At 39.6% G+C, this 22,782-nt stretch overlaps 1 protein-coding gene and 1 long non-coding RNA gene across 30 annotated transcripts in view; one reads left to right on the plus strand and one right to left on the minus strand.

The window, feature by feature from the left end:
* SAP30 (Sin3A associated protein 30) overlaps nucleotides 1-17,507 on the minus strand; it is a 100,311-nt gene extending 82,804 nt beyond the window's left edge. For 28 of the 29 annotated variants that reach the window (XR_011254429.1, XR_011254413.1, XR_011254407.1 and 25 more), the window contains exons 1-3: nucleotides 16,809-17,443; nucleotides 15,143-15,268; nucleotides 14,518-14,616 (exon numbers count right to left, since the gene is read on the minus strand). Coding sequence is in view for 1 of the 29 variants with exons in the window: in XM_069576765.1 (XP_069432866.1) it covers nucleotides 12,393-12,515; nucleotides 14,518-14,616; nucleotides 15,143-15,268; nucleotides 16,809-17,123 (663 nt within the window). In the remaining 28 variants the exon portion in view is untranslated. Of the gene's footprint in view, nucleotides 1-8,921; nucleotides 12,516-14,517; nucleotides 14,617-15,142; nucleotides 15,269-16,808 lie in introns of those variants that run through there. The other variant, XM_069576765.1, reaches the window with a different exon arrangement.
* A 124-nt stretch (nucleotides 17,508-17,631) lies between these two features.
* On the plus strand, nucleotides 17,632-19,123 carry LOC138433699 (uncharacterized). Its single transcript, XR_011254433.1, has 3 exons — nucleotides 17,632-17,818; nucleotides 18,342-18,662; nucleotides 18,912-19,123. It is a non-coding gene; the product is annotated as an uncharacterized lncRNA (long non-coding RNA).
* Nucleotides 19,124-22,782: the final 3,659 nt, after the last annotated feature.

A 22,782-nucleotide genomic window follows, 5' to 3' on the forward strand; every position in this document is an offset into this window, starting at 1 on the left:
TTTGGGTTTTGTCAGATTTTCCCTAGAACCCTCCAGTTTCTGTCAGATTTTAACTCAGAACCCTCTATGTTCTGTCAGATTTTAATTCAGAACCCTCTAAGTTCTGTCAGATTTTAATTCAGAACCCTCTAGGTTCTGTCAGATTTTAACTTTAGCACCGTCTATGTTCGTCAGATTTTACCTCAGAATGTCCTAGGCTCTATCAGATTTTTACCCTCTAGGTTCTGTCAGATTTGACATCATCACCCTCTAGGTCCTATTAGGGTATACCACAGAATGTTCTAGGTTCTGTCAGAGTTTACCTCAGAACATCCTAGATTCTGTCAGGGTTTACCTCAAATTCCTCTAGTTTCTATCACAGTTTACTTCAGAACCCTCAAGTTTCTGCCAGTTTTTACCTCAGAACATGCTTGGTCGGTCAGATTTTACCTCAGTACCCTTTAGGTTCTGTCAAATTTTACCAGGAATGTCCTAATCTCTGTCAAGTTTTACCTCAGAACCCTCTAGGCTCTGTCAGATTTTACCTCAGAACCCTCTAGATTCTGTTAGATTTTACCTCAGCACCGTCTAGGTTCTGTCAGATTTTACCTCACCACTCTCTAGGTTCTGTCAGATTTCTTCAGCACACTCTAGATTCTGTCAGATTTTACCTTAGCACCCTCTAAGTCCTGTCACAGTATACCACACAACGTTCTAGGTTTTGTCAGAGTTTACCTCAGAAGGTACAAGATTCTGTCAGATTTTACTGCAAAATTCCCTAGATTCTGTAAGATTTTACCTGAGAACTGTCTATTTTCAGTCATATTTTACCTTAGAACCCTCTAGGTTCTGTCAGATTTTACTGCAGAAGCCTCTAGTTTCCATCAGATTTTACCTGAGAACCCTCTATTTTCCGTCAGATTTTACCTGAGAACCCTCTATTTTCTGTCAGATTTTACCTCAGAACCCTCTGGTTTCTGTCAGATTTTACGAGAGAACCCTCTAGGATCTGTCATATTGTATCTCAAAACCCTCTGGCTTCTGTCAGATTTTACCTCAGAACCCACTGGTTTCTGATAGATTTTATCTAGAACAATCTGGTCAGATTTTAGCTCAGAACTCTCTCAGTTCTGTCAGACTTTAGCTCAGAACCCTCTCAGTTCTGTCAGACTTTACCTACCACCCTCTGGTCTCTTTCCATTTAACCCTAGGACTCTAGTTTCCGTCAGATTTTACCTCAGAATCCTCTAGGTTCTCTGAGATTTTACCTCAGAACCCTCCAGTTTGTCAGATTTTACCTCAGAATCTTCTAGTTTCTCTCAGGTATTACCTGAGAATGTCCTAAGTTCTATTGGATTTTACATAAAACATCCTAGGCTTGTCAGATTTTACCTCAGAACATTCTAGGTTATATCAGATTTTTACCTGAGAACCCTTTCGGTTCTGTCAGTTTACCTCAGAATGTCCTAGGTTCTGTCAGAGTTTACCTCATATCCCTCGAGTTTCTGTCACAGTTTACTTCAGAATCCTCTAGGTTCTGTCAGGTTTTACCTCAGAACCTTCTAGGTTTTGTCAGATTTTACCTTGGAACCCTTTAGGTTCTGTCAGATTTTATGTCAGAACCATTAGATTTTATGTCAGAAACCTTTCAGTTCAGTTCAGTCACTCAGTTGTGTCTGACTCTTTGTGACCCCATGGACCTCAGCACGTCAGGCCTCCCTGTTCATCACCAACTCCTGGAGTTTACTCAAACTCATGTTCATTGAATAATGATGCCATCCAACCATCACATCCTCTATCATCCCCTTTTCCTCCCGCCTTCAATCTTTCCCAGCATCAGGGTCTTTTAAAATGAGTCAGCTCTTCGCATTAGTTGGCCAAAGTACTGGAGTTTCAGTTTCAGCATCAGTACTTCCAATGAATATTCAGGACTGATATCCTTTAGGATGGACTAGTTGGATCTCCTTGCAGTCCAAGGGACTCTCAAGAGTCTTCTCCAACACCACAGTTCAAAAGCATCAATTCTTCAGTGCTCAGCCTTCTTCACAGTCCAACTCTCACATCCATACATGACTACTGAAAAAATCACAGCTTTGACTAGACAGACGTTTGTTGGCAAAGTAATGTCTCTACTTTTTAATATGCTCTCTAGGTTGGTCATAACTTTTCTTCCAAGGAACAAGCGTCTTTTAATTTCATGGCTGCAGTCACCATGTGCAGTAATTTGGGAGCTCCCAAAAATAAAGTCTGACACTGTTTCCACTGTTTCCCCACCTATTTGCCATGAAGTGATGGGACCAGATGCCATGATCTTACTTTTCTGAATGTGGAGTTTTAAGCCAACTTTTTCACTCTCCTCTTTCACTTTCATCAAGAGTCTCTTTAATAGTTCTTCGCTTTCTGCCATAAGGGTGGTGTCATCTTCATATCTGAGGTTATTGATATTCCTCCTGGCAATGATGATTCCAGCTTGTGCTTTGTCCAGCCCAACATTTCTCATGATGTACTCTGCATATAAGTTAAATAAGCAGGGTGACATTATACAGGCTTGACTACTCCCTTCCCAATTTAGAACCAGTCTGTTGTTCCATGTCCAGTTCTAACTGTTGCTTCCTGACCTGCATACAAATTTTTCAGGAGGCAGGTCAGGTGGTCTGGTATTCCCATCTCTTTCAGAATTTTCCAGTTTGTTGTGATCCACATAGTCAAAGGCTTGGTCATAGTCAATAAAGCAGAAGTAGATGTTTTTCCAGAACTCTTGTTTTTTTGATGATCCAACCTCTAGGTTCTGTCTTATTCTATCTCAAAACTCTCTGGGTTCTGTCAGATTTTCCTCAGTACTCTTTAGGTTCTATCTGATTTTACCTCAGCATCAAGTTTCTGTCAGATTTTACCTCAGCAGACTCTAGTTTCTGTCAGATTTTATCTCAGAATGTCCTAAGCTTGTCAGATATTACCTCAGAACACTCTAGGTTGTCAGATTTTACCTCTGATCCCTCTTCTTTTTGTCAGATTTTACCTCAGAACGTCCTAGGTTCTGTCATATTTTACCTCTGAACCCTTTTTCCCTTGAGAAATCTCCTTCAGTCCCTCAGAAATCTTCTTTCCTGCACAATTTCCTCAGAAATCTTTTCTTTAGAATTCCCTCATTATTTCCTTCTTTCCCTCAGAAATCTGCTTTATTTCCTTTAAAATTCCCTCAGAAATCTTCTTTCACTGAGAAATCTCCTTCTTTCCCTCAGAATTTCCTTAGAAATCTTCTTTGCCTCAGCACGGGGTGTCGGGGTGGGGTGGGGGAAGGAAGCAAGGGCATTATTAGCAACCTTACAGAAAGTAAAAGTAGTATAAGTGAACAGTATGAACAAATGTATGATAACAAATTGCCTAATCTAGATGAAATGGACAAATTCCTAGAAACACAAAATTACCAAAGTTGACTCAAGAACAAATAGAAAACCCCATCTACCTTATAATAAGTAAAGAGATTCTATCAATAATAAAAAATTTTCCATGAAAGAAATGTCCCGGACCAGATGGTCACTAGTAAATTCAATCAAACTTTTAAAGATCAATTAATTTCAATCCTATTTAAATTTTTCCAAAAAACGGAAGAGGCAACATTTTCTAACACATTCTATGAGGCTAACGTTATCCTAATAGTAAAGTGAGATAAAAACAGTAGAAGAAACTACAAACCTATGATATCTATATTTATATCCTTTATGAATACAGATGCGAAAGTCTTCAACAAAACAGTGACAAACCAAACCCAACAACATAATAAAAGTATTATATACCAAGTGATATTTCCCCCAGGAATCATAGAATGATTCAAAAGAAAATAATTCAATGCAATACATTACATTAATAAAGCAAAGGAAGAAAGCACATGATTACTTCAATATATATAGAAAAAATATTTGTCAGAATTCAATACCCTTTCATGATAAAAACAGGAAACTAAGAATAGAAGGAAACTTTCCTTATAAAACAAAGAGAGAGCATTTAGGTATACCCACAATTAACATTATACTCATTGATATAAGACTGAAAACTGTCTTCATAAGGAAAAGAACAAGACATACATGCCTAATTTCATCATTCCTATTCAATATTGTACTATAAAATCCTAGCCAGAGCAATTTTGCAAGAAAAATAAATAAAAGGCATCAAATTAAAAAGAAGTAAAATTATCTCTAAAGATAACATGATTTTGTAGATAGAAAATCTCATAAAATCCACTAAAATACTACTAGAGCTCATAAATGAATTCAGGACAATTGCAGGGTCAACACAATCAGTTTTCTATACACAAGTAATGAATAATGCAAAATAGGATATTGAGAAAACATTTCCACTTATAAGTTCATCAAAAGAATAAAATGTGAATAAATTTAACCAAGGGGGTAAAAGACTTGCCTACTGGAAACTAGAAAACATTATAGAAAGAAATTAAAGAAGACCTAAATAGGTGGGGAAACAGTGGAAACAGTGTCAGACTTTATTTTGGGGGGCTCCAAATTCACTGCAGATGGTGATTGCAGCCATGAGATTAAAAGACGCTTACTCCTTCGAAGAAAACCTATGACAAACCTAGACAGCATGTTAAAAAGCAGAGACATTACTTTCCCAACAAAGGTCCGTCTAGTCAAGGCTATGTTGTTTTTTCCAGTGGTCATGTGTGGATGTGAGAGTTGGACTGTGAAGAAGGCTGAGCACTGAAGAATTGATGCTTTTGAACTGTGGTGTTGGAGAAGACTCTTGAGAGTCCCTTGGACGGCAAGGAGATCCAACCAATCCATTGTGAAGGAGAACAGCCCTGGGATTTCTTTGGAAGGAATGATGCTAAAGCTGAAACTCCAGTACTTTGGCCACCTCATGGGAAGAGTTGACTCATTGGAAAAGACTCTGATGCTGGGAGGGATTGAGGGCAGGAGGAGAAGGGGATGACAGAGGATGAGATGGCAGGATGGCATCACCAACTCAATGGACGTGAGTTTGAGTGAACTCCGGGAGTTGGTGATGGACAGGGAGGCCTGGCGTGCTGTGATTCACGGGGTTGCAAAGAGTCAGACACGACTGAGCAACTGACCTGAACTGAAAATTAATGGAAAGACATTCCATATTCATGGATTGAAATACTTAACATTTTTAAGATGGCAATTATTAAGTGATCTACAGAGACAGTACAATCTTCATCAAAAGTCTATGGTCTTTTGCGGGGGCCAAAAATAGAAAAACTAGTCTTCTAATTCATATGTAACTGCAAGGGTCTCCAAGTATCCTAAACCATATTGAAAAAACTGGAGAAGGGAATCACAAACTACTTCAATAGTCTTGCCTTAAGAAACCCATGAGCAGTACGAATAGCCAAAAAGATGCAACACCAGAAGATGAGTCACTGAGGTCAGTAGGTGTCCAATATGCTACTGGGAAAGAGCAGAGAAAGAGCTCCAGAAAGAATGAAGAGGCTGGGCCAAAGTGGAAACTATAGTCAATTGTGGATGCGCCTGATAATGAAAGTAAAGTCTGATGTTGTAAAGATCAATATTGCATAGGAACCTAGAATGTTAGGTCCATGAATCAAGGTAAATTGGACTAGGAATTGGTATACTAAAAATGAATAGGAATGGACAAATTCAATTCAGATGACCATTATGTCTACTACTGTGGGCATGAAAGAAATGGAGTAGCTCTCATAGTCAACAAGAGTCCTAAATGCACTACTTTGGGTGAAATCTCAAAAACGACACAATGATCTCGGTTCATTTCTGAGCAAATCATTCAACATCACAGTAATCCAAGTCTATGCCCCAACCACTAATGCCAAAGAAGCTGAAGTCAAACGGTTCTATAACGGGCTATAAAACCTTCTAGAACTAATACCAAAAAAAGATGTCCTTTTCATTATAAGGGATTGGAATGCAAAAGTAGGAAGTCAAGAAATACCTAGAGTAACAGGCACATTGGCCTTGGAGTACAAAATGAAGGAGGGCAAAGGCGAACAGCATTTTGCCAAAATGCTCTGGTCACAGCAAACACCCTCTTCCAACAACACAAGAGAAGACTCTACATGTGGATATCAACAAATGTTCAATACCAAAATCAAACTGGTTATATTCTTTGCAGCTGAAAATGGAGGTGCTCTATATAGTCAGCTAAAACAAGACCTGGAGCAGACTGTGGCTCAGATCATGAACTTCTTATTGCAAAATTCAGATTTAAATTGAAGGAAAGGAAAACCACTAGACTATTCAGGTATAACTTAAATCAAATCTCTTATAATTATACAACATAGGTGATGAATAGATTCAAAGGATCAGATATGACAGACAGAGTGCCTGAAGGACTATGAACAGAGGTTCGTAACACTGTACAGGAGGCGGTGACCAAAACCTTCCCCAAGAAAAAGAAATGCAAGAATGCCAAGTGATTGTCTGAGAAGGCCTTACAAATAGCTGAGAAGAGAAGTGAAAGGCAAAGGAGAAAGGGAGAGATATATCCAAATGAATGCAGAGTTCTGGAGAATAGCAAGGAGAGATAAGAAAGCCTTCTTAAGTGAACAATGCAAAGAAATAGAGGAAAACCACAGGATGGGAAAGACTAGATATCTCTTTAAGAAAATTGGAGATACCAAAGAAATGTCTCATGCAAAGATGGGCACAATAAAGGACAGATACATCAGGGATCTAACAGAAGCAGAAGATATTAAGAAGAGGTGGCAAGAATATACAGAAGAACTATACAAAAAAGATCTTAATGACCTTCATAACCATAATGGCGTGGTCATTCACCTAGAGCCAGATATCCTGGAGTGTGAAGTCAAGCGGGCCTTAGGAAGCATTACTATGAACAAAGCTAGTGGAGGTAATGGAATCCAGCTTAGCTATTTTAAATCCTAAAAGAGGATGCTATGAAAGTTCTGTACTCAATATGCCAGCATATTTGGAAAACTCAGCAATGGGCACAAGACTGGAAAATGTCAGTTTTCATTTCATTGCCAAAAAAAGGCAATGCCAAAGAATGTTCAAACTTCCACACAAATTGTGCTCATTTCACAAGCTAGCAAAGTAATTTTCAAAATACTTTAAGCTAGGTTTCAACAGTACGTGAACTGAGAACTTCCAGAAGTACGAGTTGGATTTAAAAAAGGCATCAGAACCAGAGATCAAACTGCCAACATCTGTTAGATCACAGAAAAAGCAAGAGAATTCCAGAAAAACATCTACTTTTGCTTCATTGACTATGCTAAAGCCTTTGATTGTATGGATCACAACAAACTGGAACATTCTTAAAGAGACGGGAATACCAAACCACCTTAACCTGTCTCTTGAGAAACCTGTGTGCAGGAGAAGAGGAAATAGAACAAGACATGGAACAACAAACTAGTTCAAAACTGGGAAAGGAGTACATCAACACTGTATATAGTCACCTTACTTATTTAACTGCTATTTAGAGAACATCTTGTGAAATACAGGGCTGGATGAATCACAAGCTGGAATCAAGTCTACAGGGAAATATACCAACAACCTCAGATATGCAGATCATACCACTCTGATGGCAGAAAGCAAAGAGGAAAGAGCCTCTTGATGAAGGCAAAAGAGGAAAGTGGAAAAGCTAGCTTAAAACTCAACATTCAAAAAACTAAGATCATGGCATCCAGTCCCATCACTTCCTGGCAAATAGATGGGGAAAACTGCAAACTGTGTCAGATTTTATTTTCTTGGGCTCTAAAATCACTGCAGATGGTGACTGCAGCCATGAAATCAAAAGACGCTTGCTCCTTGGAAGAAAAGCTATGACAAACCTAGACAGCATATTAAAAAGCAGACACATCTCTTTGCTGACAAAGGTCTGTATAGTCAAAGCTATAGTTTTTCCAGCAGTCATGTACTCATGTGAGAGTTGGACCATAAAGAATTCATCCTTTTGAATTGTGGTGCTGGAGAAGACTCTTGAGAATCTGTTAGACTTCAAGGAGATCAAACCAGTCAATCCAAAAAGGAAATGAACCCTGAATATTCATTGGAAAGACTGATGGTGAAGCTGAAGCTCCAATGCTTTGGCCACCTGATGCAAAGAGCCAACTCATTGGAAAAGACCCTGATGCTGGGAAAGATTGAGAGCAAGAGGAGAAAAGGGGTGACAGAGGCTGAGATGGTTGGATGGCATCACTGACTCAATGGACATGAGTTTGAGCAGACTCCAGGAGATAGTGAAAGACAGAGGAGCCTGGCATGCTGCAGTTCATGGGGCTCCAAAGAGTCAGACAAGACTTGTGACTGAATGTAGTGAAAAAAAAGTAGGACTCACACTTCCTGATTTCAAAACTTATTACAGCTACAATAGTCAAAAAAAATATAGCCTAATAGAAATACAGCCTAAAATAGAATTGAAAATATAGAAATAAACCCAAATATCTATGCAAATTGATTTTCAACAAGGGTGCCAAGACCATTCAATGGAGAACAGTCTCTTCAATCAACAGTGCTGTAAAACTGGATAATCTCATTCAAAACAATGAAGCTGGAACTCTACCTCACTCCATATATACATAAATTGACTCAAAATGGGTCAACAACCTACATTTAAGAGCTAAAATTACAAAATTCCTAGAAAAAAAATAGGGGCTAATATTTATAACCTTGGATTTGGCACTAGGTTCTTAGGCTTGACACCAAAAGTATGAGCAAATGAAAGAAAAAAAATAAATTAATTGTACTAAGTAAAAATTCAAAACTTTTTTGCCTCAAAGAACATTATCAAAAATGTAAAAAGGCAATCTACAGAATGGGAGAAAATATTTATAAATCATATATCACATATAGAGTTAATACCTAGAATAAAGAATTCCTACAACTGAACAACAAAAACAACCCAATTTAAAAATGAATAAAGGAATTGAAAAAAAAAAATCAAAACCACAATGCTATCACTTCACACCCAGTAGGACAGCTTTAATTTAAAAAAAGGAAATACAGGCATTAGCAATTTTGAGAAATAGTTGTTAATACAGCCACTATCGAAAAGTTTGGAGGTTCCTCAAAATATTACAGCATTACCATGTGACTCAGCAACTCCACTCCTAGACATATACCCAAGAGAAATAAAGACATGCCCACACAGAAACTTGTACACAAATGTTTATAGTAGCATTAGTCGTAAGAGCCAAAGGTGGAAATCAAAATGTCTAAATGTTCATTAACGGATGACTGGAAAAACAAATTGTCACACACACATACACACATACATTGAAATGTCATTCAGCCATAAAAAGGAGCAAAGTACTACTATATGCTGCAATTTGGATAAACCTTGAAAACATCTTAAGTAAAAGAAAAATCCACACAAAAGGACATGTGTTATATGATTCCCTTTACATGATATACCATAACAGGCAAATCCATAGATACAAAAAAATTAAAGGTTATCAGGGGATGGGAAGAGGTAGAATTAGGAGTAATTACTTGTGGGTGTTTCTATGGGGTGATGAAAAAATTTTAAATTAGAGCTGGTGGTTGCACAACATTGTGAATACATTTTGTTGATATTTTCAGTTGCTAAATCACATCTCACTCTTTGCGAGTCCATGGACTACAGCACACCAGGCTTCCCTGTCCTTCACTATCTCCTGGAGTTTGCTCAAATTCATGTCCATAGAGTTGGTGATATTATCGAACCATCTCATCCTCTGCTGCCCTCTTCTCCTTTGGCCTTCAATCTGTCCCAGCATAGCGGTCTTCTCCAATGAGCTCATTCTTTGCATCAGGTGGCCAAAGTATTAGAGCTTCAGTTTCAGCATCAGTCCTTCCAATGAATATCCAGGGTTGAGTTCCTTGAGGACTGACTGGTTTGATCTCCTTGCAGTCCAACAGACTCTCAAGAGTCTTCTCCAACACCACAATTCAAAAGTACCAATTCTTCAGCACTCAGCCTTCTTTATAGTTCAACTTTCACATGCATACCTGGCTACTGGAAAAACCACAGCTTTGACCATACTGATTTTTGTCAGCAAAGCGATGTCTTTGCTTTTTAATATGCTGTCTAGGTTTGACATACCTTTCCTTCCAAGGAGCAGCATTTTGTCAGAACTCTCCACTATGACCCATCCATCTTGAGTGACTCTACATGGCATGGCTTATAGCTTCATTGAGTTACACAAGTCCCTTCACCACAAGGCTGTGACCCCTGAAGATATGAATAAACTAAATACTACCAAATTGTATAAAGTGATTAATTGTATATCATGTACATTTCAACTAAAAATAAAAAACTTTATGTAGAAATAATAGAGCTTACTTTCTTAAAGAAATACATTTCAGACATTAATTTTTAGCCTTTACCTAAATTATTCAGTGAAGGGTAGTTACCAAACAACTTCCTGAGCTCCTGCCACACATCCTACCCCAACAGCAGTCAAATTTTGATTCTAACATTAAATGTAATTTTGTATCCTTTCAGAGATATGACTTTCCATTTACTTTTTCTTGTTCAGATACAGATAAGTACAATAAAGATTTCCATAGAACTCATAATTTTAAAAACAGTAAGAATTAAAATTTCTATGTAAAAGTTTTACTTTGCAGCTTCTTGAGTCTCTTGTCTTTGAGGGGAAGGCTCTTAAATTCTGTTTTTCATGTTTTAAATTGCTCTAACAAGATTTAATTTCATTGGATAAATCAACACTCAACTCTCATTATTGCACTTTCTTATACAACTACATTTTATGCAAGTAATTGTATGAAATTAAGATTGAGAGGCAAAGGCTATATGCATAAACAAAGAGCTTCAAGCTTTTTTCATAAGAGGTAAAAATATTTAAGAGAAAACTGACAGAGAATGAAATGTAAAAGGAGGTAAAACAGAAATCAGAAGTCAGATATGATCAAAATTTCAAGCTTATTTCATAAAATTTAAGCCTACAGTCAAGTTTCTACTGAAAAAGAAAGTTTTTATAGATTTAGGCAAAAATATAAAACATAGAAATAATGCTTTTTTCAAACAAACCACCATATTTTGTAGCTGTGTGGTTGGTTCATCTTCATACAGCTAAGAAAAAACTTCTCATGGAGATTTCTGGAGTACTAGAAACAAGAGGTTTCTATATACTAATTATTACAGCCTCTGGCTCATCAATAAAGTTGCAAGTAAATCTTTAAATGGCCTAAACACCAGTATCATGTTACTGTTCACATTTTCTAGCTGTCAGTACACTCAGAACACTCAGAAATACACAAACTCACCTTCTGTTGAACTAAGATGTTCTTGAAACTTATCTACATAGTGGTTCCCAAGCAGGGGTGATTTTGTCCCCCCAGAGCCATTTGACAATGCCTAGGGATATTTTTAGTTATCATCTTTGGAGCTCTACTGCATTAGAATGTGGACTCTGGTGACACCACCAAAACTAAAACACACAGGACAGCCTCCCACAATAAAGAATTATCAGGACCAAACGTTGACTTTGAGATATCCTGCTCATCCATTTCCATCCTAAAATCTGCACTACATGTTTTGTTCTGATGTCACAAGCTATAAATTTGATTTGTAACTATTTAGCCTTTGGCTAAATATTACAATCTCATGAAAAGTAGAGGTAAAAATATTTAAGAGAAAACTGACAGAGAATGAAATATAAAACTAAATAAAACAGAAATCAAGTCAGAGCTATGTATGACCAAAATTTAAAGATCTTGATAAATTCTCGATCTCTCCAACTTATTAGTTTTAATTTGCATTGTAAACAGTACAGAACATGACTTAAAATTAAAGTGCAGTGCAGACGTTCTTTCTATATTTGTGCCATATAAATACTTTTTCACTAAAACAAAATTTAAAGAAATGACAAACTATTTAATTCTACATTCAGATTTCAACTTTCAGCACTACATTTACCTTTGCTGACACATTAACTCTTCTTTGGAAGGAAGTAGGCTTCAAACTATTTGTTCTTCCTGCTATTTTGAACTTGTTAGTACTAAAAAACACTTAAAAAATAATACTATTTAGGATATCCTTAATTCCAAATCAGATTGCCCCAGAGAGAGCAAATGGGTGACATCTATTACTTTGGTTAGTTTCTCAGAACTAAAAAAAGGGAAAAAAGGTAATAAAGTGATCTTCAAATTAAAATTTCAATTAATACTGGTCCCTAAAAGTCAGTTTAAAATAAAAATCAAGTTCCACAAAATAAATACACTGAAGCAACTATAATAGTAATAACCTTTATTTAAAATATTTTTTAATCTAGGAAAGCTCATTGTACATGAGTTTCCAACTAATTAGAGTCAAAACAAAGAAAAGAAAACCAGAGAAAATCCTCTGTAGAAAAAATACACAAGGAACATTTCTACAAGTGAAAAAGCAGTAAGCAGTCTTAACATCTGAACATCCAAGTTTTAATTCCATCTCTCCTAGTGAACACTACTATCAACCTTGAGATCTGACTTGTTCTTGTCATTCTTCACTGAGTAGATGAAATATGTTAAGGTGTCTTTTTCATTCACTGGAATAGACCTAAAGTGGCAACCAACTATCTATAAAGAAAAAAAATTGAGGAAATTAAATTATAGATATTAATAGATTTTATAAACTAGGTTAAAAAAAAAAACACTGTCATCAAAAGAAAAAATGTGGTAAGCGCTATTTCCTTTCAAAAAATAAACTGTATTTAACAAAATACCAACAGGACAAAAAGCATATAAGAATAAGATGTTATGAACAAGAGATAGTGTAATTTCAAAAGACCCCTTAGCCCACTCAATTAAGTATATATTAATCAGAATGTGTACTTCACTTTATTTCTTTTAAATTTTATAGCTGAGATGTAGATCAAGAATTAAATACTTTTACTTGTAAACTTCAAATATCAATGAAATAGAATATGAGTCCACATGCATTATATAATGGTTTATGGTTTTTCTTATGGAAAAAGAACAACCATTAAGTCGGAAAAGTTTTGGTACGATAGAAACAAACCAAGAATGATCTTACAAATATGTTTGCTATGACTTAACATTCATTCATTCATTGGAAATATTCTTTGTTTAAATTCCCTGAAATTTTTTCTGTATAAAAATTATGGATGAGAAATGAGAAGGGAAAGGATGTCCACTGCCTTCTTGCCTTTTCATTCTGCTAATGTAACACATGCACGGCAACTACCAGTAGAAGTATATTAGACTAAACTGGGGCACTGAAACGCATATTTAGATTCTAGAAGATAAAACTTCTTAAAGAAAAAGATACGAGACTTACACAGGCTGGTCACTCAACTCTGGAATTGTTTATAAATATCTGCATTTCTGACTAAGTTATAACACTCATACTATTTGGATTTCTCATTTCTAAATAAGAAAACATATCTTTAAAAGAAGATCAGATTATCAAAAACATCAGGTTTGATTTCTGCATTTAAAAAAATATACATTTAAATATAACATTTAAAATAACCAATTCTTAGGTTGTCATTTGTCCCAAAATAAAAGCACCTTCACTATGTATCTGTTTATCTATCAATATATTAATAATTTCATCATGGCAGGAGATATGTTTATGTTATATTAATGTACTATAAAACTTGAAAAGGACTTGACCTTTTAAATCAAATTTAAAGAAAAATTAGATTGTTGTTGTCTAAGCAAGAAGGAAAGAAGAAATTCTGGCTAAAGCTTTAATGTTAAAAAGCATTCTGCCAAAGAAGTGTACCTTCTATTCACCTATGTTATTCAATATGGACATTTTATAAAATGTTGGTTTTCTAAATTCAAGCTGAAGAATATGAGAAAACTGATTTACATATTTATTTAAGTATGTCAAGTAGGTTAAGCATTTTTATTTTAAACATGATAGAAGTATAAACATATAAATCTATAGATATCTTAATATGACACACACATTTCTTGGCTCTATTATTTCCTGAGAACACAAGCACTCAACTTTTCAAAATCCACTGAAGGACTGCAAATCCTATATTCAAGAACCTATAAGTAAAAGCTTGGATAAAAGTCTTTGCGTTTTTTAGTCATAAAAACAGGAATGCTTCACATAAACAAACTAACACCAACAAGAACAAATTCTGAAATAGTTAAATCAGCAAGTTACAGGAATACTGTTTAGAGGTTTATCTGTAAAATCTATTCCAACAAAAACCAAGAAAATTCTAACAAAGACATCAAAGCTTATTAATTTATTATTATGCCTCAATTAGGTGCTCAATAAGTGTTTACTGAGTAAAATAAAATTTTAAAAGAAACAGGTTTCTAGAGAGAATACAAAAAAACTTTTACTTACTATTTTTGAAAGTCAGTATTAGAAGATGCTTAGAAAACTGCATATAATCTAATGAGTAATCATTATATAAAGGAATTTCCTAAGTGATAGACAAACATTTCTAGGCAACTAGATTCTTCCACATTAGATTTTATTAACTTTGATTTTTCTAACTAAAACATATTGTTATATATACTAAATTAACATCATTAGTAGTTAATGACTTTTTTTGCATTAAAGGTTAAATAGTTTAAAACTTATATATACCTCAACAAGCTGTGCTTTATTAAGCCCCGGTCTGGTTGGGAGTTTGAAGTGTCTTTTGTATCTCCTAAGCGTATTCACCTGTAGTTGGTATAAATCAACCTAGAAAAAAATTAACGTATATGAATTAGTTCATATCATTTGCTAATGACTAATATTTGCTCTAAAAAACATTTCAACTTCAACACAGTGAAAATTTAATTCCATTATTTTAAAAGGCTTTTAAATAATCAAAACTAAAAATGCATTAAACACTTCAATCTTTTGAGGATGCTTATTAACGACTGGGGACTATAAGAGTTGTCAATTGAGTAGGGAGGTTCAAGAGGGAGGGGACATATGTACACCTATGGCTGATTCATGTTGACGTTTGACAGGAAACAACAAAATTCTGTAAAATAATTATCCTTCAATTAAAAAATAAGTGAATTGTTTTTAAAATTTAAAAAAAAGTGGTCAATTGAAGCCATAACAAGTCAAACTGCATAACTGCATGTTAACTGGCTATATTTAATTTTGCTTTCATTTTTAGAGTTTTCAAATGCTTCAAGTATTTTTAGAATTTGTTCATATTTTTAAAATAAAACTTTCAGAGGTTTTACATTTAACTTACAAAGCTTTCACCTACCTCCGGAGTATCAATATCTTGGACAGGTGAATCTCCTCCATCATCATCACTCCCTTTTCTCTTTCTTCTGTTTCGCACGCTCTGAATTAAGTTTTTATGATAATCACAAATGTAAAGATGTCTTGCCTGGAACAGAAAAGTTTCACAGACAACTTAAGATTACAGGAAAATGTGTCTATGTATTAATAAAATACATAGTTACGGTGAATTATTAAAAATATAAACATTAGTAACAGGCCATTGTTAAGACAACGCATGTTTCTTGCTACTCTTAAGTCCTGAACCCAGTTAAAACATATCATGTCTAGCAATATTGTTAAGGAGGCCTGGGGGGTGGGGTGGGGAGAAGTGCCAGTAAGGGAAGGGAGAGAAGCAGAGAATGAGAAATTCCTATGCTCTGGATTCTGTCATCAAATTGCAGCGATGGTGAACTAGATTAGTTCAGCTATGCCGCTTTTTTAAACAAGGGCAAAAAGATGCTGGCCACAATTTTGCTATTTGATAGTATTTTCTTTACTTAAAAGAGCATTTAATAATATTAATACCATAGTGAATGCTTCCTAATCTAACTTAATACTCAAATTATAATCCAGACACAAAACCATCCACTTTTGACAAATAAATTGATTTCACATCCTTACTAAGTTTAAATTTGAATTATGAACTTTCCTGAGTATTAAATAAAAGCATTTAATTATAATAAGTTTTTCCAACCAAAGCAATGTGAAATGATTCAAGTATACCTGGAAAGTTTCAACTACTGGAAACAGAACTGAGGAACTAACTGAATAGGCAGAAAGTATCCCAAATAAAGTTCCCAAAAACGTTAATTATATAGTTCTGAGAGCTGTACGGTAGCCTTTGAAATACTGGGTTTTATACATCAGCAGTTACTTCTTAAAAAAAAATTGAGGAGTGAGCTAACAGGTTTTCAAATTAAACTTTGAGCTAAAGTGCAAGTTAAGAAGATGCAGGACGTGTGCTGGTTCTCACATCTTGTGATTTATTACCGCTCCCCAGGGCTCGGAAAAGTGGAAACGGTCGTTTCTAAAAACCTCCTAGATGGTCAGAGGAACAGACCTGCGAAAGGACGAAGAAAGAAACCCTGATGGCTGCCAAACCGAGGGCTAACCCGCAGCGGCTGCCCGCTCCCCACGTCTCGAGCAGCTGCCCTAGATGATGACACGGCCGCGCGGCTCGCAGCCGGGGGCCCCCCACCCCGCACCCGCGGGACCCGGGACAGGGTCCTAGTCGCCCGCAGCGTTCGGTCCTGGCTGCACTCCATTCCTGGACCGGGGAAGCTACCCGCTCGGGCAGCAAAACAAAGAAGGTGCCTCGGTTCCAGAAGGAGCCGTGGGTTGCAGGACAGCTACTCTGGGTTCTCGGCGCTGCCGCCCCCTTTGTTTCACCACTGACCCCCTCAGAGGAGGAGTGGAGGCCCTGCGCGGGTGGGGCCGCGGGAGCGGATCCGGGAGGCGCGAGAGTGTCTACTGCGGACGGCGGGCCGAGTTGCAGCACTTTGTTGTTTGCTTCCTACTAGGGACCCCGGAACGGGCTCGCGAGGCACCCAGGTCTGGGGCTCCCGCACCCCCACCGACACGCGTCTGCCCTTCTCCCCGAGCGCCCCGGGGGGCGGGCAGAGCAGATTCGTACCGCCGTCACTTACACTCTTATCCAACTCGATCTTCACCTTCTTCTGGGAGATGCTCTTCTGGATCCTCTTGCTGAAGCTGGCGTTGCCCGCCGCCCGGCCGCACCGCTCGCCGTCCTCGCGCAGACAGCACAGCTGCCCGGGCCCCGGCCCTGCCGCTCCCGGCGGCCCCGCCGCCGAGACCGCCCCAGCACCCGGCACCTCGGCCCCGGCGCCAGCCCCAGCCCCGTTCCCGGCTGACGCGGCGGCGGCAGAAGCGGCGGCCACGGCGGCCACAGCGGCGGCCGCGTCCCCGCCGCGGCTCATGTCCTCGGGAGTGAAGCCGTTCATGTTCCCGCACTCGCAGAGCCGCGCTGACAGAAGCCTCGCTCTCCGCGCCGCCTGCCTCTCTGGAGATGCCGGGGTCTCGGCGGTCCCTCGCACCTGCTTAGCGGAGACTATTAACTCTGAGCCAGGGTCCTCCGGCCAAGACCACGAGGCCCCGGCCTGCTGCTGTCTGCAGGCACAGGATCAGTGGACGGGGCGTGGGATCGGGAACTGGAATCTGGCGTCGCCTGGAGCTGGGACGCCGCTCACTGTCACATGGAGACTCCTCAGCAGTCGGACCTCAATACCCCCGCCTCCCTTCGGCCCTCGATCTGCGCAAGCACATTGCGCCCTCGCCCATCCCGCCCCTTCCACTCTGCCCGCAGGGCACCACGGGAATTGTAGTTCTCTTTTGGGGAGCCAACCTAAGCTCCAGTCTGACATCGAGCTTCATGGTTTAGGAGAACTTCTTATCCCAGCATTCATCGCGCGGAGGCGGATCTGGATTTTTTTTTTTTTTCGGTAATACATTGAGAAAACAGGGGCGTGTGGTGGGGGGCGTGTGGTGGGGGGCGGGGCGGGGGGCTTGTGATGTTTTCTGGCTCTGGTAGCTCCCGGGAAGTTGAGCTGTGTTTAGCTCCTGGATTTTGCAGAGCTGGCACTTTAGACGAAGAGGTCACTTAACTCCTGAAGCGAAGCACAAAAGGCGGGAGGCAGGGGTAGGAGGGGAGGGGGTGCGAGGGTGGGAACGGAGGGGATACGAGGGGAGGGAAGGTGTGGGGGAAAAAAGTTTCGGGCCTTTTTTGTATCTGTGAAAAAATTTTTGATGTAAAGACGTCTTTTGTGGGGCTTCCCACGTGGCTCAGTGGTAAAGAATCCGCCTGCCAAATGCAGGAGACATGGGTTCGACCCCTGGGTGGGGAAGAGCCCCTGGAGAAGGAAATGGCAACCCACTCCAGTATTGTTGCTTAGAGAAGCCCGTGGACAGAGGAGCCTGGCAGGCTACAGTCCATGGGGTTGCAAGAGTCAGACACGACTTAGCAACTAAACAACGTTTTTGTGGGAAACCCAAACCAAGAAGAACGGGGCTCTGGCAGTTTCGGGGTCCCAGAGGCCCCATGTCTAACCCCATGGGGTCTGGGTAGCAGCTCTGCAGACTGACGCCCGAGATGGTCCATCAGGACGCCTGCGGGGGCGGTGGGCAGGGAGGGGTGACGTGCGTCCGAACCTCCCCTTCGGCAGGAGGACTGGAGGCTCTCCAGATCCGAGCATTGTCCGTGCGAGGATCGCGCTGGCTTGCGGGGCGCACTCTTGTCTACCGCCTCCTGAGGTGGAGCTCCGGATGAGTGGACTTAAAGGGGCTGCTTTCCGCCTCCAGCCCGGGCACCTCCACTTTGTCCTCGAAGGAACCGGGAACCTGTCTAATCACACTTGAAAAATAAAAAGCAGAACCCCTCTGAGTTCCGGTCAGCCACGAGCTCCCAGAGACCGAAGGCGCGCGCTCGACCGAGATCGCCGGGAAAGGGGTGCTTCGGCCTCGCGAGGGCGCGCACGCGTGTCTGTGTACGTGTCTGTGTGCGCGGGCGTGTGGAGGGCGGTGTGGAAGGTTGGGAGTGGCTGGTACGAAAGCTACACCTTTGCTAATGGTAGCGCGTCATTTATCAGTACGTATATCCTGTTCAATCCCATTGTTTAAACAAAAATAGAAAGCAGTAGGGTTTTTTTTTGAAAGCTCTTTTATATTTGCAGAGTAAACTGAGTGATAAATGAGTTTTTTAAAATGTAGACTGTTATCTACCCTGAAATTCACAGCCATCCTGTCCATCTGTGCACTTCCGCTCTGCTGCTGCTACTGCTGCTGCTAAGTCGCTTCAGTCATGTCGAACTCTGTGCGACCCCAGAGACGGGAGCCCACCAGGCTCCCCTGTCCCTGGGATTCTCCAGGCAAGAACACCGGAGTGGGTTGCCCTCTAAGAAACAGCAAAGGAAGAAAAACATTTTAAATAAATGTAGTGGGCAAAAAATCCTGAATGGTAAGTGTTGTGTTTTCTTTTCAAGCTGCACCGTCCAATAGGGTGTCTGCTTGCCTTATGTGGATATCGAGCACTTTAAATGTGGTTAACTGTGAATGAAAAACTGAATTGTTAATTTTAATTCATTAAAAAATTTTAAACTGATTTCACTTACTGGAAAACTTCTAAATATGTTTGGAACAATCTATTTTTTCGACTTAAATGTTAAGTCTAAACTTAAAACCTGAACTGAGATGCCAGTATATATAAACTACCAGCAGGTTTTCAAAGACTTAGTAACATTTTTCTTAAGAATATTAATTTAGTAATTTTTTTACATTAATTACAAGTTCAAATTATATTTTTGCTATACTGGGTTAAATATAACATTAAAGTTGACTTGTTTCTACTTTGCAAAATATGCCTATTTTAACATTTAAAACTACACATATAGCTCACATTATGTTTGTATTAGATATTGTTGGCTTAAAGTATTAAAATGCAGAATAATACTTCTTATTGTTTATAGATATAGTTTCTTAAATAATAAGAATATATGAACAGGATGGACCAACTTCAGGGTGGTGGTCATGTTAGGAGAGTTATGGATGTTATCTGGGAATGGCTGAAAGGTGGTTTCCATTTACAGTCTAAAGCAAACATGATATTAGGATGTTAGATTTTATTTGGGGTACTTTTATATAATTTAATATAATTTATAATACTGTGTGGTTCTTGCCCCCAAATTTATAACCTATCTTCTATACATATGATCAAATATATATTATACAGTGGAAGTGAGAAATAGATTTAAGGGCCTAGATCTGATATAGAGTACCTGATGAACTATGGACGGAGGTTCGTGACATTGTACAGGAGACAAGGATCAAGACCATCCCCATGGAAAATAAATGCAAAAAAGCAAAATGGCTGTCTGAGGAGGCCTTACAAATAGGTGTGAAAAGAAGAGAAGTGAAAGCAAAGAAGAGGAAAGATATAAGCATCTGAATGCAGAGTTCCGAACAATAGCAAGAAGAGATAAGAAAGCCTTTTTCAGCGATCAATGCAAAGAAATAGAGGAAAACAACAGAATGGGAAAGACTAGAGATCTCTTCAAGAAAATTAGAGATACCAAGGGAACATTTCATGCAAAGATGGGCTTGATAAAGGACAGAAATGGTCTGGACCTTACAGAAGCAGAAGATATTAAGAAGAGGTGTCAAGAATACACGGAAGAACTATACAAAAAAGATCTTCACGACCCAGATAATTACGATGGTGTGATCACTCACCTAGAGCCAGACATCCCGGAATGTGAAGTCAAGTGGGCCTTAGAAAGCATCACTACGAACAAAGCTAGTGGAGGTGATGGCATTCCAGTTGAGCTATTTCAAATCCTGAAAGACGATGCTGTGAAAGTGCTGCACTCAACATGCCAGCAAATTTGGAAAACTCAGCAGTGGCCACAGGACTGGAAAAGGTCAGTTTTCATTCCAATCCCAAAGAAAGGCAATGCCAAAGAATGCTCAAATTACCGCACAATTGCACTCATCTCAGATGCTAATAAAGAAATGCTCAAAATTCTCCAAGCCAGGCTTCAGCAATACCTGATGAACCGTGAACTTCAGATGTTCAAGCTGGTTTTAGAAAAGGCAGAAGAACCAGAGATCAAATTGTCAACATCTGCTGGATCATGGAAAAAGCAAAAGAGTTCCAGAAAAATATTTATTTATGCCTTATTGACTATGCCAAAGCCTTTGACTGGGTGGGTCACAATAAACTGTGGAAAATTCTGAGAGATAGGAATACCAGACCACCTGACCTGCCTCTTGAGAAACCTATATGCAGATCAGGAAGCAACAGTTAGAACTGGACATGGAACAACAGACTGGTTCCAAATAGGAAAAGGTACGTCAAGGCTGTATCTTGTCACCCTGCTTATTTAACTTATATGCAGAGTACATCATGAGAAACGCTGGACTGGAAGAAGCACAAGTTGGAATCAAGATTGCCGGGAGTAATATCAATAAGCTCAGCTATGCAGATGACACCACCCTTATGGCAGAAAGTGAAGAGGAACTAAAAAGCCTCTTGATGAAAGTGAAAGAGAAGAGTGAAAAAGTTGGCTTAAAGCTCAACATTCAGAAAACCAAGATCATGGCATCCGGTCCCATCACTTCATGGGAAATAGATGGGGAAACAGTGGAAAGTGTCAGACTTTATTTTGGGGGGCTCCAAAATCACTGCAGATGGTGACTGCAGCCATGAAATTAAAAGACGCTTACTCCTTGGAAGGAAAGTTATGACCAACCTAGATAGCATATTAAAAAGCAGAGACATTACTTTGGCAATAAAGGTCTGTCTAGTCAAGGCTATGGTTTTTCCTTTGGTCATGTATGGATGTGAGAGTTGGATTGTGAAGAAAGCTGAGCACCGAAGAATTGATGCTTTTGAACTGTGGTACTGGAGAAGACTCTTTAAGAGTCCCTTGGACTGCAGGGAGATCCAACCAGTCCATTCTAAAGGAAATCAGTCCTGGGTGTTCACTGGTGCTAAAGCTGAAACTCCAAAACTTTGGCCACCTCATGCGAAGAGTTGACTCATTGGAAAAGACTGTGATGCTGGGAGGGATTGGGGGCAGGAGGAGAAGGGGACGACAGAGGATGAGATGGCTGGATGGCATCACTGACTCGATGGCCATGAGTTTGAGCGGACTTCGGGAGTTGGTGATGGACAGGGAGGCCTGGCGTGCTATGATTCATGGGGTCGCAAAGAGTCAGACACAACTGAGTGGCTGAACTGAACTGAACTGAAAGTGATAAACTGACTATGCCTCCTTTATAGACAATGCAATGTTTTTAAAAGTTCCAATCAAATACTCATTTATTCACATGCCAGGATCTTTTCTGGGCCCTTGGGATAGAAAAATAATTGGGAGAGGGTCCTAATCATTTTGGAGCTCAGTCTAAATGGGGAGAGACAAGCACATGATACTTGCTGCTGTAAATGAATGTTTGTGTTCCCCACAAATTTTTTATGTTGAAACCAAATCCTTAATGTAATGAGATTTGAAGGTCAGGTCTTTAGGAGGCGATTAGGCCATAGGAGTGGAGCCCCCAGGAGTGGGATTAGTGCCCTAGAAAAGAGGCTCTAGCGAGTAACCTCACTCCTTCTGCCATCCATGTCAGAAGATTGTCACCTATTAACCAGAAAATGGACACTCACCAGCCATGAACCTATCAGCACCTTGATCTTGGACTTCCCACCCTCCAGAACTGGTAGAAATAAATTTTGTTTATAAGCGCCCACCCCCGCCCACACACCGCCCCCAGCCAACGTTATTTTTTATAGTAGCCTAGACAAACTAGGGCTTCCCTGGTAGCTCAGCTAGTAAAGAATCCACCTGCAATGCAGGAGACCCTGGTTTGATTCCTGGGTCAGGAAGTTCCCCTGGAGAATGGATAGGCTCCCCACTCCAGTATTCTTGGGCTTCCCTGGTGGTTCAGACAGTAAAGAATCTGTCTGCAATGTGGGAGACCTGGGTTCAATCCCTGGGTTGGGAAGATCCCCTGAAGGAAGGCATGACAACCCACTCCAGTATTCTTGCCTGGAGAATCCCCATGGACAGAGGAGCCTGGCGGGCTATTGTCCATGGGGTTGCAGAGAGTCAG

This window comes from Ovis canadensis, chromosome 2, assembly GCF_042477335.2.
Source record: "Ovis canadensis isolate MfBH-ARS-UI-01 breed Bighorn chromosome 2, ARS-UI_OviCan_v2, whole genome shotgun sequence".
NCBI lineage: Eukaryota > Metazoa > Chordata > Mammalia > Artiodactyla > Bovidae > Ovis > Ovis canadensis.